This window comes from Lethenteron reissneri, chromosome 21, assembly GCF_015708825.2.
Source record: "Lethenteron reissneri isolate LAM-NWPU_2019-01 chromosome 21, ASM1570882v1, whole genome shotgun sequence".
NCBI lineage: Eukaryota > Metazoa > Chordata > Hyperoartia > Petromyzontiformes > Petromyzontidae > Lethenteron > Lethenteron reissneri.
This window is the reverse complement of record NC_083799.1, coordinates 16,723,525-16,738,678: the sequence shown is the minus strand read 5'-3', so window position 1 is coordinate 16,738,678 and position 15,154 is coordinate 16,723,525. Positions and strand designations below refer to the sequence as shown.

At 48.7% G+C, this 15,154-nt stretch overlaps 1 protein-coding gene across 1 annotated transcript in view; it reads left to right on the top strand.

The window, feature by feature from the left end:
• The window catches only part of LOC133345335 (uncharacterized), a 58,409-nt gene that overhangs the window by 25,817 nt on the left and 17,438 nt on the right, over positions 1–15,154 (top strand). The window contains exon 6 of the mRNA XM_061556012.1: positions 12,504–12,711. Within this exon, the coding sequence (XP_061411996.1) occupies positions 12,504–12,711 (208 nt within the window). The remainder of the gene's footprint in view (positions 1–12,503; positions 12,712–15,154) is intronic.

The following is a 15,154-nucleotide window of genomic DNA, read 5'->3' as shown; positions in this document are numbered from 1 at the left end:
TTCAACGCAGTTTCCCCAACACTCACGAAACATCACCAGCCATAGCCGGTGCTGCTCTGTCATCACCGACGTCACCAAATCCCAAGAACGCCTCCCCCAGCTCACAAGTCGTCACCGCGCTTGTAGCCACAACGACGCAGCACCACAGAGGCCTGGGCCTTGTCTGTGACAGCCGTGGCCTCGTCCACTTGGAGCGCAACCAGTGGGGCTGTGTTCATCTCCTCGCTGATGTCACTGCTAACGACGTCACCGGCTGCTTCCATTAAGTCGTTCTGTGTTCTGTGTGAGGAGCCATGACACACAGCGGATGTCTCCACATGTCTCGCTAACTTTCATCCTTCTCAGCAAGAGCGTGAAACAGCTCCTCCACATCGTCACCACGACATGCTGATGGTTCCTGTCTGGCTAGGCAGCAGGTCGCATTGATGAGGCCTTTCACAACCTCGCGGTTTTCCTTTAGCTCAGCGTCGTGGAGGCTGATGTTTAATCTCCGCCGTTCATTCAAAGCCAGATCTATCCTTGAAGCTCCAGACGTTTTTACAGCAATTTGGCTTTGAATGTGAGTTGTCGATTGTTCACGTTTGTTGAGGCTCCTTGGTAGATGTTCAAGTCACAGAATCCCGCCTGAGTCCAAGCGTCGTCGGCAGTGGAGAACAGAAGTCAGGGGCAGCAGTGAAGGAGATTCACTTGGTAGCACTGCCACACGCAGCAGGGGCAGCAGTGAAGGCGATTCACTTGGTAGCACTGCCACACGCAGCAGCAGCAGCAGTGAAGGTGATTCACTTGGTAGCACTGCCACACGCAGCAGGTGCAGCAGTGAAGGTGATTCACTTGGTAGCACTGCCACACGCAGCAGGTGCAGCAGTGAAGACGATTCACTTGGTAGCACTGGCACACGCAGCAGGTGCAGCAGTGAAGGTGATTCACTTGGTAGCACTGCCACACGCAGCAGGTGCAGCAGTGAAGACGATTCACTTGGTAGCACTGCCACACGCAGCAGGTGCAGCAGTGAAGGTGATTCACTTGGTAGCACTGCCACACGCAGCAGGTGCAGCAGTGAAGACGATTCACTTGGTAGCACTGCCACATGCAGCAGCAGCAGCAGTGAAGACGATTCACTTGGTAGCACTGCCACACGCAGCAGCAGCAGCAGTGAAGGCGATTCACTTGGTAGCACTGCCACACGCAGCAGGTGCAGCAGTGAAGGTGATTCACTTGGTAGCACTGCCACATGCAGCAGCAGCAGCAGTGAAGGTGATTCACTTGGTAGCACTGCCACACGCAGCAGCAGCAGCAGTGAAGGCGATTCACTTGGTAGCACTGCCACATGCAGCAGCAGCAGCAGTGAAGGTGATTCACTTGGTAGCACTGCCACACGCAGCAGCAGCAGCAGTGAAGGTGATTCACTTGGTAGCACTGCCACATGCAGCAGCAGCAGCAGTGAAGGCGATTCACTTGGTAGCACTGCCACACGCAGCAGGTGCAGCAGTGAAGGTGATTCACTTGGTAGCACTGCCACACGCAGCAGCAGCAGCAGTGAAGGCGATTCACTTGGTAGCACTGCCACACGCAGCAGCAGCAGCAGTGAAGGTGATTCACTTGGTAGCACTGCCACACGCAGCAGCAGCAGCAGTGAAGGTGATTCACTTGGTAGCACTGCCACATGCAGCAGGGGCAGCAGTGAAGGTGATTCACTTGGTAGCACTGCCACACGCAGCAGCAGCAGCAGCAGTGAAGGTGATTCACTTGGTAGCACTGCCACACGCAGCAGCAGCAGCAGCAGTGAAGGTGATTCACTTGGTAGCACTGCCACACGCAGCAGGTGCAGCAGCAGCAGCAGTCTGGGTGCTGGTGCCACTGCACGTGACACGTGGCCGTGTTCACTTCTGGGCCTTCGTTAGAAGTCGGCCCTCAAGCTCTGACATTGCTGATCACGCTCCGTTCAGATTGAAACTCCAATTGTGAGGAATGTTTAAGGCTACAGACATAACTTCTAGATTTGAAGTTTAGAGATGAAACCTTTTACATTTTTGCAGCCGCTGGACATTGTTTTGCTCGAGCTGGCTGACGTGGAGGGAGAGCGTCAATGACGTGGGCTCAAGACACGCCCCCCTCAGGGAGGCAGATGTGATCGCTGCCTCCCGTGGTGCTTTTTCATTGCAGTTTCATGACGAGACCAGCGAGACTAAATATCTGTGTAGTTTATACACACACGTGAAGTAAGTTAGCTGGAGTATGGAAGGCGAGGACACGAGATGAAGGGGTCTACAAACATCACATTGGTGACACACACAGAGATAGTAACAGGCACGCGCTTAGTGCCCGCGCTCCATCCAGTTACTGAGGGGTTGCGCAATCACAGGGGAGGCTGAGCTCGTCGCTGCCTCACCCCTAGTCTCTTCCTGCGTTTGCAGCGGAGCTCCGCAGGTTTGGCGATTTTGACAAAAAAATGATTGGAATCGTAGAGATATTACATTTATATCATAGATGGTGAGTAGTAGATGATGGTGCGTAGTAGATTATGGTGAGTAGTAGATGATGGTGAGTAGTAGATGATGGCGAGTAGTAGATGATGGTGGGTAGTAGATGATGGTGAGTAGTAGATGATGGTGGGTAGTAGATGATGGTGGGTAGTAGACGATGGCGAGTAGTAGATGATGGTGAGTAGTAGATGATGGTGAGTAGTAGATGATGGTGGGTAGTAGATGATGGTGGGTAGTAGATGATGGTGAGTAGTAGATGATGGTGGGTAGTAGATGATGGTGAGTAGTAGATGATGGTGGGTAGTAGATGATGGTGAGTAGTAGATGATGGTGAGTAGTAGATGATGGTGGGTAGTAGATGATGGTGGGTAGTAGATGATGGTGGGTAGTAGATAATGGTGAGTAGTAGATGATGGTGAGTAGTAGATGATGGTGAGTAGTAGATGATGGTGAGTAGTAGATGATGGTGGGTAGTAGATGATGGCGAGTAGTAGATGATGGTGAGTAGTAGACGATGGCGGGTAGTAGATGATGGTGAGTTAGTAGTAGATGATGGTGAGTAGTAGATGATGGCGGGTAGTAGATGATGGTGAGTAGTAGATGATGGTGGGTAGTAAAAGATGGCGAGTAGTAGATGATGGTGAGTAGTAGATGATGGTAGATGACGGCGGGTAGTAGATGATGGCGGGTAGTAGATGATGGTGAGTAGTAGATGATGGCGGGTAGTAGATGATGGCGGGTAGTAGATGATGGTGAGTAGTAGATGATGGCGGGTAGTAGATGATGGTGAGTAGTAGATGATGGTGAGTAGTAGATGATGGTGAGTAGTAGATGATGGCGAGTAGTAGATGACGGTGGGTAGTAGATGACGGTGGGTAGTAGATGATGGCGGGTAGTAGATGATGGCGAGTAGTAGATGATGGCGAGTAGTAGATGATGGCGGGTAGTAGATGATGGCGAGTAGTAGATGATGGCGAGTAGTAGATGATGGCGGGTAGTAGATGATGGCGGGTAGTAGATGATGGCGGGTAGTAGATGATGGTGGGTAGTAGATGATGGTGAGTAGTAGATGATGGTGAGGAGTAGATGATGGCGAGTAGTAGATGATGGCGGGTAGTAGATGACGGTGGGTAGTAGATGACGGTGGGTAGTAGATGATGGCGGGTAGTAGATGATGGCGAGTAGTAGATGATGGCGAGTAGTAGATGATGGCGGGTAGTAGATGATGGCGAGTAGTAGATGATGGCGAGTAGTAGATGATGGCGGGTAGTAGATGATGGCGGGTAGTAGATGATGGCGGGTAGTAGATGATGGTGAGTAGTAGATGATGGTGAGTAGTAGATGATGGTGAGGAGTAGATGATGGCGGGTAGTAGATGATGGCGGGTAGTAGATGATGGCGGGTAGTAGATGATGGCGGGTAGTAGATGATGGCGGGTAGTAGATGATGGCGGGTAGTAGATGATGGTGAGTAGTAGATGATGGTGAGTAGTAGATGATGGTGGGTAGTAGATGATGGTGAGTAGTAGATGATGGTGAGTAGTAGATGATGGTGAGTAGTAGATGATGGCGGGTAGTAGATGATGGCGAGTAGTAGATGATGGCGAGTAGTAGATGATGGCGAGTAGTAGATGATGGCGGGTAGTAGATGATGGCGGGTAGTAGATGATGGTGAGTAGTAGATGATGGCGAGTAGTAGATGATGGCGAGTAGTAGATGATGGCGAGTAGTAGATGATGGCGGGTAGTAGATGATGGCGGGTAGTAGATGATGGTGAGTAGTAGATGATGGTGGGTAGTAGATGATGGTGAGTAGTAGATGATGGTGAGGAGTAGATGATGGTGATTAGTAGATGATGGTGAGTAGTAGATGATGGTGAGTAGTAGATGATGGTGGGTTGTAGATGATGGTGAGGAGTAGATGATGGTGGGTAGTAGATGATGGTGATTAGTAGATGATGGTGAGTAGTAGATGATGGTGAGGAGTAGATGATGGTGGGTAGTAGATGATGGTGAGGAGTAGATGATGGTGGGTAGTAGATGATGGTGATTAGTAGATGATGGTGAGTAGTAGATGATGGTGATTAGTAGATGATGGTGGGTAGTAGATGATGGTGAGGAGTAGATGATGGTGGGTAGTAGATGATGGTGATTAGTAGATGATGGTGAGTAGTAGATGATGGTGGGTAGTAGATGATGGTGGGTAGTAGATGATGGCGAGTAGTAGATGATGGTGAGTAGTAGATGATGGCGAGGAGTAGATGATGGCGAGTAGTAGATGTTGGCGAGTAGTAGATGATGGTGAGTAGTAGATGATGGTGAGTAGTAGATGATGGTGAGTAGTAGATGGTGGCGGGTAGTAGATGATGGTGAGTAGTAGATGATGGCGGGTAGTAGATGATGGCGAGTAGTAGATGTTGGCGAGTAGTAGATGATGGCGAGTAGTAGATGATGGTGGGTAGTAGATGATGGCGAGGAGTAGATGATGGCGAGTAGTAGATGATGGCGAGTAGTAGATGATGGCGAGTAGTAGATGATGGCGAGGAGTAGATGATGGCGAGTAGTAGATGATGGCGAGGAGTAGATGATGGCGAGTAGTAGATGATGGCGAGTAGTGGATGTTGGCGAGTAGTAGATGATGGCGAGTAGTGGATGATGGCGAGTAGTGGATGATGGCGAGTAGTAGATGATGGCGAGTAGTAGATGATGGCGAGTAGTAGATGATGGCGGGTAGTAGATGATGGCGAGTAGTAGATGGTGGCGGGTAGTAGATGATGGTGGGTAGTAGATGATGGCGGGTAGTAGATGATGGCGAGTAGTAGATGATGGCGGGTAGTAGATGATGGCGAGTAGTAGATGGTGGCGGGTAGTAGATGATGGCGAGTAGTAGATGATGGCGAGTAGTAGATGATGGCGGGTAGTAGATGATGGCGGGTAGTAGATGATGGCGAGTAGTAGATGGTGGCGGGTAGTAGATGATGGCGGGTAGTAGATGATGGCGAGTAGTAGATGGTAGCGGGTAGTAGATGATGGCGAGTAGTAGATGATGGCGGGTAGTATATGGTGGCGGGTAGTAGATGATGGCGAGTAGTAGATGATGGCGGGTAGTAGATGATGGCGGGTAGTAGATGATGGCGGGTAGTAGATGGTGGTGGGTAGTATATGGTGGTGAGTAGTAGATGATGGTGATTAGTAGATGATGGTGGGTAGTAGATGATGGTGGGTAGTAGATGATGGCGGGTAGTAGATGATGGCTGGTAGTAGATGATGGCGGGTAGTAGATGGTGGCCGGTAGTAGATGATGGCGAGTAGTGGATAATGGCGAGTAGTAGATGATGGCGAGTAGTGGATGATGGCGAGTAGTGGATGATGGCGAGTAGTAGATGATGGCGAGTAGTGGATGATGGTGAGTAGTAGATGATGGCGGGTAGTAGATGATGGCGAGTAGTGGATGATGGCGAGTAGTGGATGATGGCGAGTAGTAGATGATGGCGAGTAGTGGATGATGGCGAGTAGTGGATGATCGTGAGTAGTAGATGATGGCGGGTAGTAGATGATGGCGAGTAGTAGATGATGGCGAGTAGTGGATGATGGCGAGAAGTAGATGATGGTGAGTAGTAGATGATGGCGGGTAGTAGATGATGGCGAGTAGTAGATGATGGCGGGTAGTAGATGATGGCGGGTAGTAGATGATGGCGAGTAGTAGATGATGGCGAGTAGTAGATGATGGCGAGAAGTAGATGATGGCGAGTAGTGGATGATGGCGAGTAGTAGATGATGGCGAGTAGTGGATGATGGCGAGAAGTAGATGATGGCGAGTAGTAGATAATGGCGAGAAGTAGATGATGGCGAGTAGTGGATGATGGCGAGTAGTAGATGATGGCGAGTAGTAGATGATGGCGAGTAGTAGATGATGGCGGGTAGTAGATGATGGCGAGTAGTGGATGATGGCGAGTAGTGGATGATGGCGGGTAGTAGATGATGGCGGGTAGTAGATGATGGTGAGTAGTAGATGATGGTGGGTAGTAGATGATGGCGAGTAGTGGATGATGGTGGGTAGTAGATGATGGTGGGTAGTGGATGATGGTGGGTAGTGGATGATGGCGAGTAGTGGATGATGGCGGGTAGTAGATGATGGCGAGTAGTGGATGATGGTGGGTAGTAGATGATGGTGGGTAGTAGATGATGGTGGGTAGTGGATGATGGCGAGTAGTGGATGATGGCGGGTAGTAGATGATGGCGAGTAGTAGATGATGGTGGGTAGTAGATGATGGCGGGTAGTGGATGATGGCGAGTAGTGGATGATGGCGAGTAGTAGATGATGGCGGGTAGTAGATGATGGTGGGTAGTAGATGATGGTGGGTAGTAGATGATGGCGGGTAGTAGATGATGGCGAGTAGTGGCTGATGGCGGGTAGTAGATGATGGTGGGTAGTAGATGATGGCGGGTAGTAGATGATGGCGGGTAGTAGATGATGGCGGGTAGTGGATGATGGCGAGTAGTGGATGATGGCGAGTAGTAGATGATGGCGGGTAGTAGATGATGGCGGGTAGTAGATGATGGCGGGTAGTAGATGATGGCGGGTAGTAGATGATGGCGAGTAGTGGATGATGGCGAGTAGTGGATGATGGCGAGTAGTAGATGATGGCGAGTAGTAGATGATGGCGGGTAGTAGATGATGGCGGGTAGTAGATGATGGTGGGTAGTAGATGGTGGCGGGTAGTAGATGGTGGCGGGTAGTAGATGATGGTGGGTAGTAGATGATGGCGGGTAGTAGATGATGGTGGGTAGTAGATGATGGCGGGTAGTAGATGATGGCGAGTAGTAGATGATGGTGGGTAGTAGATGGTGGCGAGTAGTAGATGGTGGCGAGTAGTAGATGATGGCGGGTAGTAGATGATGGCGAGTAGTAGATGATGGCGAGTAGTAGATGGTGGCGAGTAGTAGATGATGGCGAGTAGTAGATGATGGCGAGTAGTGGATGATGGCGAGTAGTAGATGATGGCGGGTAGTAGATGATGGCGAGTAGTAGATGATGGCGGGTAGTAGATGATGGCGAGTAGTAGATGGTGGCGGGTAGTAGATGGTGGTGGGTAGTAGATGATGGCGGGTAGTAGATGATGGCGGGTAGTAGATGATGGCGAGTAGTAGATGATGGCGGGTAGTAGATGGTGGCGAGTAGTAGATGGTGGCGAGTAGTAGATGATGGCGGGTAGTAGATGATGGCGAGTAGTAGATGATGGCGAGTAGTAGATGGTGGTGAGTAGTAGATGGTGGCGAGTAGTAGATGATGGTGGGTAGTAGATGATGGTGGGTAGTAGATGGTGGCGAGTAGTAGATGGTGGCGAGTAGTAGATGATGGCGGGTAGTAGATGATGGCGAGTAGTAGATGATGGCGAGTAGTAGATGGTGGTGAGTAGTAGATGATGGCGAGTAGTAGATGATGGCGAGTAGTGGATGATGGCGAGTAGTAGATGATGGCGGGTAGTAGATGATGGTGGGTAGTAGATGATGGCGGGTAGTAGATGATGGCGAGTAGTAGATGATGGCGGGTAGTAGATGATGGCGGGTAGTAGATGATGGCGAGTAGTAGATGATGGCGAGTAGTAGATGATGGTGGGTAGTAGATGATGGCGGGTAGTAGATGATGGTGGGTAGTAGATGATGGTGGGTAGTAGATGATGGCGAGTAGTAGATGATGGTGGGTAGTAGATGATGGCGGGTAGTAGATGATGGCGAGTAGTAGATGATGGCGGGTAGTAGATGGTGGCGAGTAGTAGATGGTGGCGGGTAGTAGATGATGGCGAGTAGTAGATGGTGGTGAGTAGTAGATGGTGGTGAGTAGTAGATGATGGTGGGTAGTAGATGATGGTGGGTAGTAGATGATGGCGAGTAGTAGATGGTGGTGAGTAGTAGATGATGGTGAGTAGTAGATGATGGTGGGTAGTAGATGATGGTGAGTAGTAGATGATGGCGAGTAGTAGATGATGGCGGGTAGTAGATGGTGGTGAGTAGTAGATGATGGCGAGTAGTAGATGATGGCGAGTAGTAGATGATGGCGAGTAGTAGATGATGGCGAGTAGTAGATGGTGGCGAGTAGTAGATGATGGCGAGTAGTAGATGATGGCGAGTAGTAGATGGTGGCGAGTAGTAGATGATGCCGGGTAGTAGATGATGGGTAGTATGTGATGGTGGGTAGTAGATGATGGTGAGTAGTAGATGATGGTGAGTAGTAGATGATGGCGAGTAGTAGATGGTGGCGAGTAGTAGATGGTGGCGAGTAGTAGATGATGGCAGGTAGTAGATGATGGGTAGTATGTGATGGTGGGTAGTAGATGATGGTGAGTAGTAGATGATGGCGAGTAGTAGATGGTGGCGAGTAGTAGATGATGGCGAGTAGTAGATGGTGGCGAGTAGTAGATGATGGCGAGTAGTAGATGGTGGCGAGTAGTAGATGATGGCGAGTAGTAGATGATGGTGAAGTAGTAGATGATGGTGAGTAGTAGATGATGGCGAGTAGTAGATGATGGCGAGTAGTAGATGATGGTGAAGTAGTAGATGATGGTGAGTAGTAGATGGTGGCGAGTAGTAGATGATGGCGAGTAGTAGATGATGGTGAAGTAGTAGATGATGGTGAGTAGTAGATGATGGCGAGTAGTAGATGATGGCGGGTAGTAGATGATGGCGAGTAGTAGATGATGGCGAGTAGTAGATGATGGCGAGTAGTAGATGGTGGCGAGTAGTAGATGATGGCGAGTAGTAGATTGTGGCGAGTAGTAGATGGTGGCGAGTAGTAGATGGTGGCGAGTAGTAGATGGTGGCGAGTAGTAGATGATGGCGAGTAGTAGATGGTGGCGAGTAGTAGATGGTGGCGAGTAGTAGATGGTGGCGAGTAGTAGATGATGGCGAGTAGTAGATGGTGGCGAGTAGTAGATGGTGGCGAGTAGTAGATGATGGTGAGTAGTAGATGATGGTGAGTAGTAGATGATGGTGAGTAGTAGATGATGGTGAGTAGTAGATGATGGTGGGTAGTAGACAGAGGTGTGGACTCGAGTCATGTGACTTGGACTCGAGTCAGACTCGAGTCATGAATTTGATGACTTCAGACTCGACTTGGACTTGCATAACAATGACTTTGTCCCACCTCTGGTAGTAGATGATGGTGAGTAGTAGATGATGGCGAGTAGTAGATGATGGCGAGTAGTAGATGATGGCGGGTAGTAGATGATGGTGAGTAGTAGATGATGGTGAGTAGTAGATGATGGCGAGTAGTAGATGGTGGTGAGTAGTAGATGATGGCGAGTAGTAGATGATGGCGAGTAGTAGATGATGGTGGCGAGTAGTTTGCAAGAGCTCCGCTTTAATCTCACTAGGTGCTCATTCAGCACTGGATCACATTTTGAAAGCATCTCAACCATCTCAAGGAAGTCCCCTTCTTTCCGTGAAGATTCATCTTCCTTGTGGCCACGGAATGCCAGATTCTGCTTGGCAAGAAACAGCGTGAGATAGGAAGCGATCTGTGCAAGATGTCCCTCCACGTCTTCTTCTACGTCTCCATCACAGCAGTCGTTTCGGCGTCAATGGTTTTGCGCAGCCTCAGTCCCGCTGCCCACGTTTTACACTGTTTAAGGCGACGTCGGCGCTTTTGGGACGTCTCGTGGTTACGCACTTTCGGGCTCAGTCTCCACCGCTTGTGAGACCCCCAGTCACACGTGACGATGTCGTCGTCTCTGTGGCGCTCAGGCAAGCAGCCGGCAGCACAAACAGTGAGAATCCTCGCTGAGCGAGCGAGTAAACCAGCCATGGGCGCAGCAAGTTCTCGCCATTTGGCAGCGCCTCGTGAGACCACTCTTCATGAGGCTGGCGCACAGCTCCGTCTCGGCTTCTGCATCTCGCCTTGCCGCAACACCGCAAGAGGCCCGTCTCTGTTCTGTAAAGAAGCACTTCGCCTTTCCATGATCTCAACCCGAAAATGATCTGGAACTGGTATCTCCCAGAAAGAAACATCACGTAAAGTTAGCAAATATTTCTCCTTCACGTCACTCATCTCAGTTACAGTATCATGGCTCTGGTCACTCTCAGCACTCCTCGCTCTGCTGCAGAATGCTTGAAAGCTTTATAGGAATCGGCTTGGCCAACTGCAGGCTGACGAGCAGTGTCCTCTGGTGAGCCCTGGCCATCGTGCGGCCTTCTGGCATGTTGAAGCGTGGACACAGCAGCAAGTGTGCCGAGAGGTTTAATTCTTGCCTCTTTTGCTCTCCGTTGCTGGCAGCCACTTGGCCTCTCTGATCTGTGCACTACTCCACGTGGCGTGATAGAATATCCCTGCACAATACAACAAATAGACAAATTAGCAATATTTGAAAAAAACCAAAAAGAAAATGTAAAATGTAAATCTATTGGATATGTTAGTTCTATCAAATGTGTTTACGTGTCAACACACGTAAACACACGCGTGCGTTCATGAGAATGGTGAGGAATCAGCCCAGAACTACACGGGAGGATCTTGTCAATGATCTCAAGGCAGCTGGGACCATAGTCACCAAGAAAACAGTTGGTAACACACTACGCCGTGAAGGACTGACATCCTGCAGCGCCCGCAAGGTCCCCTGCTCAAGAAAGCACATATACATGCCCGTCTGAAGTTTGCCAATGAACATCTGAATTATTCAGAGGACAACTGGGTGAAAGTGTTGTGGTCAGATGAGACCAAAATGGAGCTCTTTGGCATCAACTCAACTCGTCGTGTTTGGAGGAGGAGGAATGCTGCCTATGACCCCAAGAACACCATCCCCACCTTCAAATATGGAGGTGGAAACATGCTTTGGGGGTGTTTTTCTGCTAAGGGGACAGGACAACTTCACCGCATCAAAGGAACGATGGACGGGGCCATGTACCGTGAAATCTTGGGTGAGAACCTCCTTCCCTCAGCCTGGGCATTGAAAATGGGTCATGGATGGGTATTCCAGCATGACAATGACCCAAAACACACGGCCAAGGCAACAAAGGAGTGGCTCAAGAAGAAGCACATTAAGGTCCTGGAGTGGCCTAGCCAGTCTCCAGACCTTAATCCCATAGAAAATCTGTGGAGGGAGCTGAAGGTTCGAGTTGCCAAACGTCAGCCTCGAAACCTTAATGACTTGGAGAAGATCTGCAAAGAGGAGTGGGACAAAATCCCTCCTGAGATGTGTGCAAACCTGGTGGCCAACTACAAGAAACGTCTGACCTCTGTGATTGCCAACAAGGGTTTTGCCACCAAGTACTAAGTCATGTTTTGCAGAGGGGTCATGTACTTATTTCCCTCATTATCCTGCAAATCAATTTATGACATTTTTGACATGCGTTTTTCTGGATTTATGTGTTGTTATTCTGTCTCTCACTGTTCAAATAAACCTACCATTAAAATTATAGACTGATCATTTCTTTGTCAGTGGGCAAACGTACAAAATCAGCAGGGGATCAAATACTTTTTTCCCTCATTGTATTTCATAAATCTTGTGTTCGGTAATTTCGGTTATATACCTTTCTGTTTCGGTCTCGGTCGAAAGTGTAGTTAAACTTTCGGTCTGGTTTCGGTTTCAGCCGAAACCAAAAATTCAGTTTTGGTCGGCCTTCTACTGTGCACAGACCACCGACGCACGGCCGCTCACCGCACTGGGAGACATTCGCACCGACAACAACAATAACAAGCAGCCTGACGCACCGACAACAACAATAACAAGCAGCCTGACGCATCGTCAACAACAATAACAAGCAGCCTGACGCACCGTCATGTGCACCTCCATCGGTGTTTACGTGTCAACACACGTAAACACAAGCGTCAACAAGCATGAAAACACACGCAAACAAGCGTGTAAACAAGCATGTAAACACATGTAAGTAAGCATGTAAACACATGTAAACAAGCATGTAAACACACGAGCGTGTCCCCATGGCAGCGTGGAGCGCTGGTTGATGAAGGGATATGAAGGCGGTGACGTCTCCGTGTCTCTCCCCGTGTCTCTCTCCCCGTGTGTCTCCAGGCCATACTCAGGCTGCTGGTGAACACCGTCTCTCTGCTGGGGAACCTCTCCCGCGAGCCAGAGAACCGCGCCTGCTTCCGCCAGAGCAACGCGGTGCCCGTGATGCAGGAGATGCTCAAGAAGGACAACGTGGAGGTCAGGTTGGCTGCCCTGCAGGTCATCGCCCTCGTGCTGGAGGAGAGCGACTGCGACCCCCTGGGAGAGACGAGTAAGCACCTCTCAACGCACGAGCCGACCGTTCCTCGCCCGGCGCACGCACCCCGCACGGACCGCTCCTCGCCTGCAGGACTCGGCCCTCGCTCGCCCGCCGCTCGCCTCCCTTGCGCAGCTTTATTCAGATGTCAGATGAGGGGTGTCAACGCGACCGTTTCCGCCTTGTTCAGGATCGAGAGGGATTCATACAAATCTCCTGGAACGATTGGGTGGGTTGTGTTCCAGGATAAGTGATGGTGAGTGACGGCTATTTTCGTGATGCCAGTCTCACTGAAGTGTACAGAGTCTGAAGAATAGTAGAGGTACTATATTCTCGTCAAGGAGCATAAACCATCACACAAACTCCGGCCATCCTCGCAGCGGCTTTTGCTTTAACACGTAGGCTTTCGCAGCTTTTGGCTCACCATCGAACAAAGACGGTGGTGACTGCATCGCGCACTTTCAGATGTGCTTTTTTGGCCGTCTGGAATGCTCTTCCCATATTAGAAAGCCACTGGAGCTATGCAATTCTAAATCATCATCTAGATTTAAACTTATTTCTTGAGAACTGCTTTTGTGTTGAGTTTGTTGTCCTTCCCCCGCACCTCCGATTAGCACGGTTGGCTACGTACGGAAAGAACTTCAGCATACATAAAGGGTTAAAGATTGTGTGTGGAAGCAGCTTTAGGCCTGAGAGTCATCAGGCTGCATCAGTAGGTGTGTGCTTGTATTCCCGTGTGTGCCCACAGAGCTACACAAGTAGTGTAAACACAATGGAGCATAGCTAGCACAACGTCTCTACACGTATACCACCATGTGTACACTCGGTCCTAGTCATTAAGCCACGCGTTTGTGTGATCACTGTCACGTTCCTGTGTGTGTGTGTGAGATCACTGTTATGTTCCTGTGTGTGAGAGATCACTGTTATGTTCCTGTGTGTGTTTTGTTGTATATGTCGGGTTATGAAATTTCTATATATAAAAAAAATTAATAAAAATTAAAAGAAGATTCGAAAAATACGCAAATCTAGGAAATGTGGCTAATGTATGTAGTTATACGCATCAATTATGATAATCATAGAGATAATCGTATTAATTTATGCGAATGCTTGCGATTATGTTAATGTGGGTAGTTATGATAATTAGGCTTAGCTTCGCTGCCCAGTGTCGTATCAATCAGGATAAAACAATTATTCTTGCTTAAAAATGTATTATCTCTTGGTGTGCTTATGTTATGTTAGGTCTCCAAATTCATATCTAAACGCAGGATACAGTTCTCATAATTAAGATAGTTATGCATGGACTTGGAAAGAAACACTCAAACACTTCTGTGTTAAGCAATTTTAATTGTAAACAAAAATATGACACTCTAATATGCGAACTCTCATGCTTGGAATTATCCACGGTACCATCGGGGAGATTTCTCTCAGTGAGCAACACTCTTAACCATCAATGCTGGTTTCCCTTTGGCAACCGCACATCTCATTAATTCCACCGCGCAACGAGCACATCCGGCGACAGGTAGAGTCTTTAAAACAGGCAAGCAACGATAGTCATACGAAAGGCAATAAGCAAATTATTATATCCCGAAGGCAAAAGCATACGTCAATAGATTCGTCGGCAAGATTACATTTTTTACGAAATGTTTTGGAACAATGGTGTGCGAGGGCGTGCGTGTGTACTTTATGGGAGAGCGTATCTCTGGCTCATCTTCAATTAATTCTTAAGCGAGATTTAATGACAAAGGAACAGGTTTGACACGATATTCTCTCTCTGTAAACGTGTAGATTCGTGATGAGGATTTCAAGAGTTTAGTTTGCATCGACGAATCTATTGGTCGTATATGCGATAAAAAAACGAAAGAAAACTAAATTTAAAAAAACTAAGGCACTTATAAACGCCGTATTCTAATCACGCGATGAGCCGCGATGCCTTCATGGCCAGCTGATGATTCATACTTTTATAATTAGTCTTCTTATGATTGGCTAGGGTTGATTCCATTGTGTGGGTGTGTGGGATTGTCTCCTTGGTAAATTGTTGCGTGAGTAACGCCGCGTGTTTCGTGGATTTGTAACTCTGTTTCACACAACTTCCACGTTTTTCCGTTTCTGTTTAGAAGTTAAAATGAGACTCACTTTAATTATAATATTGCTTATAATTTTGATTGTAAGTGATTCAAGGTATGTTGTGGCCGTGCTCCCAGTATTTCCGTCGGGTTTGATTTCTTTATGGGGAGATGCTTCCTTTGTGTGTGCAAATCTCGCCATCCGTGCTACGGGAAGACAAAGGCGGTCGGGGGCTCCGTCTCCACAGAGCACACTCCATCCTGCACCCCGAGCTTGCTATCTGCTCTCGAGACATTATTGTTATATATATATCCCAAAGTTCGGGAATTCGCTTTGGCCTAGGAACGACCCTGACTGCCATAGTTATTATTGTTGTTTTTTTTGATCAGGTCGC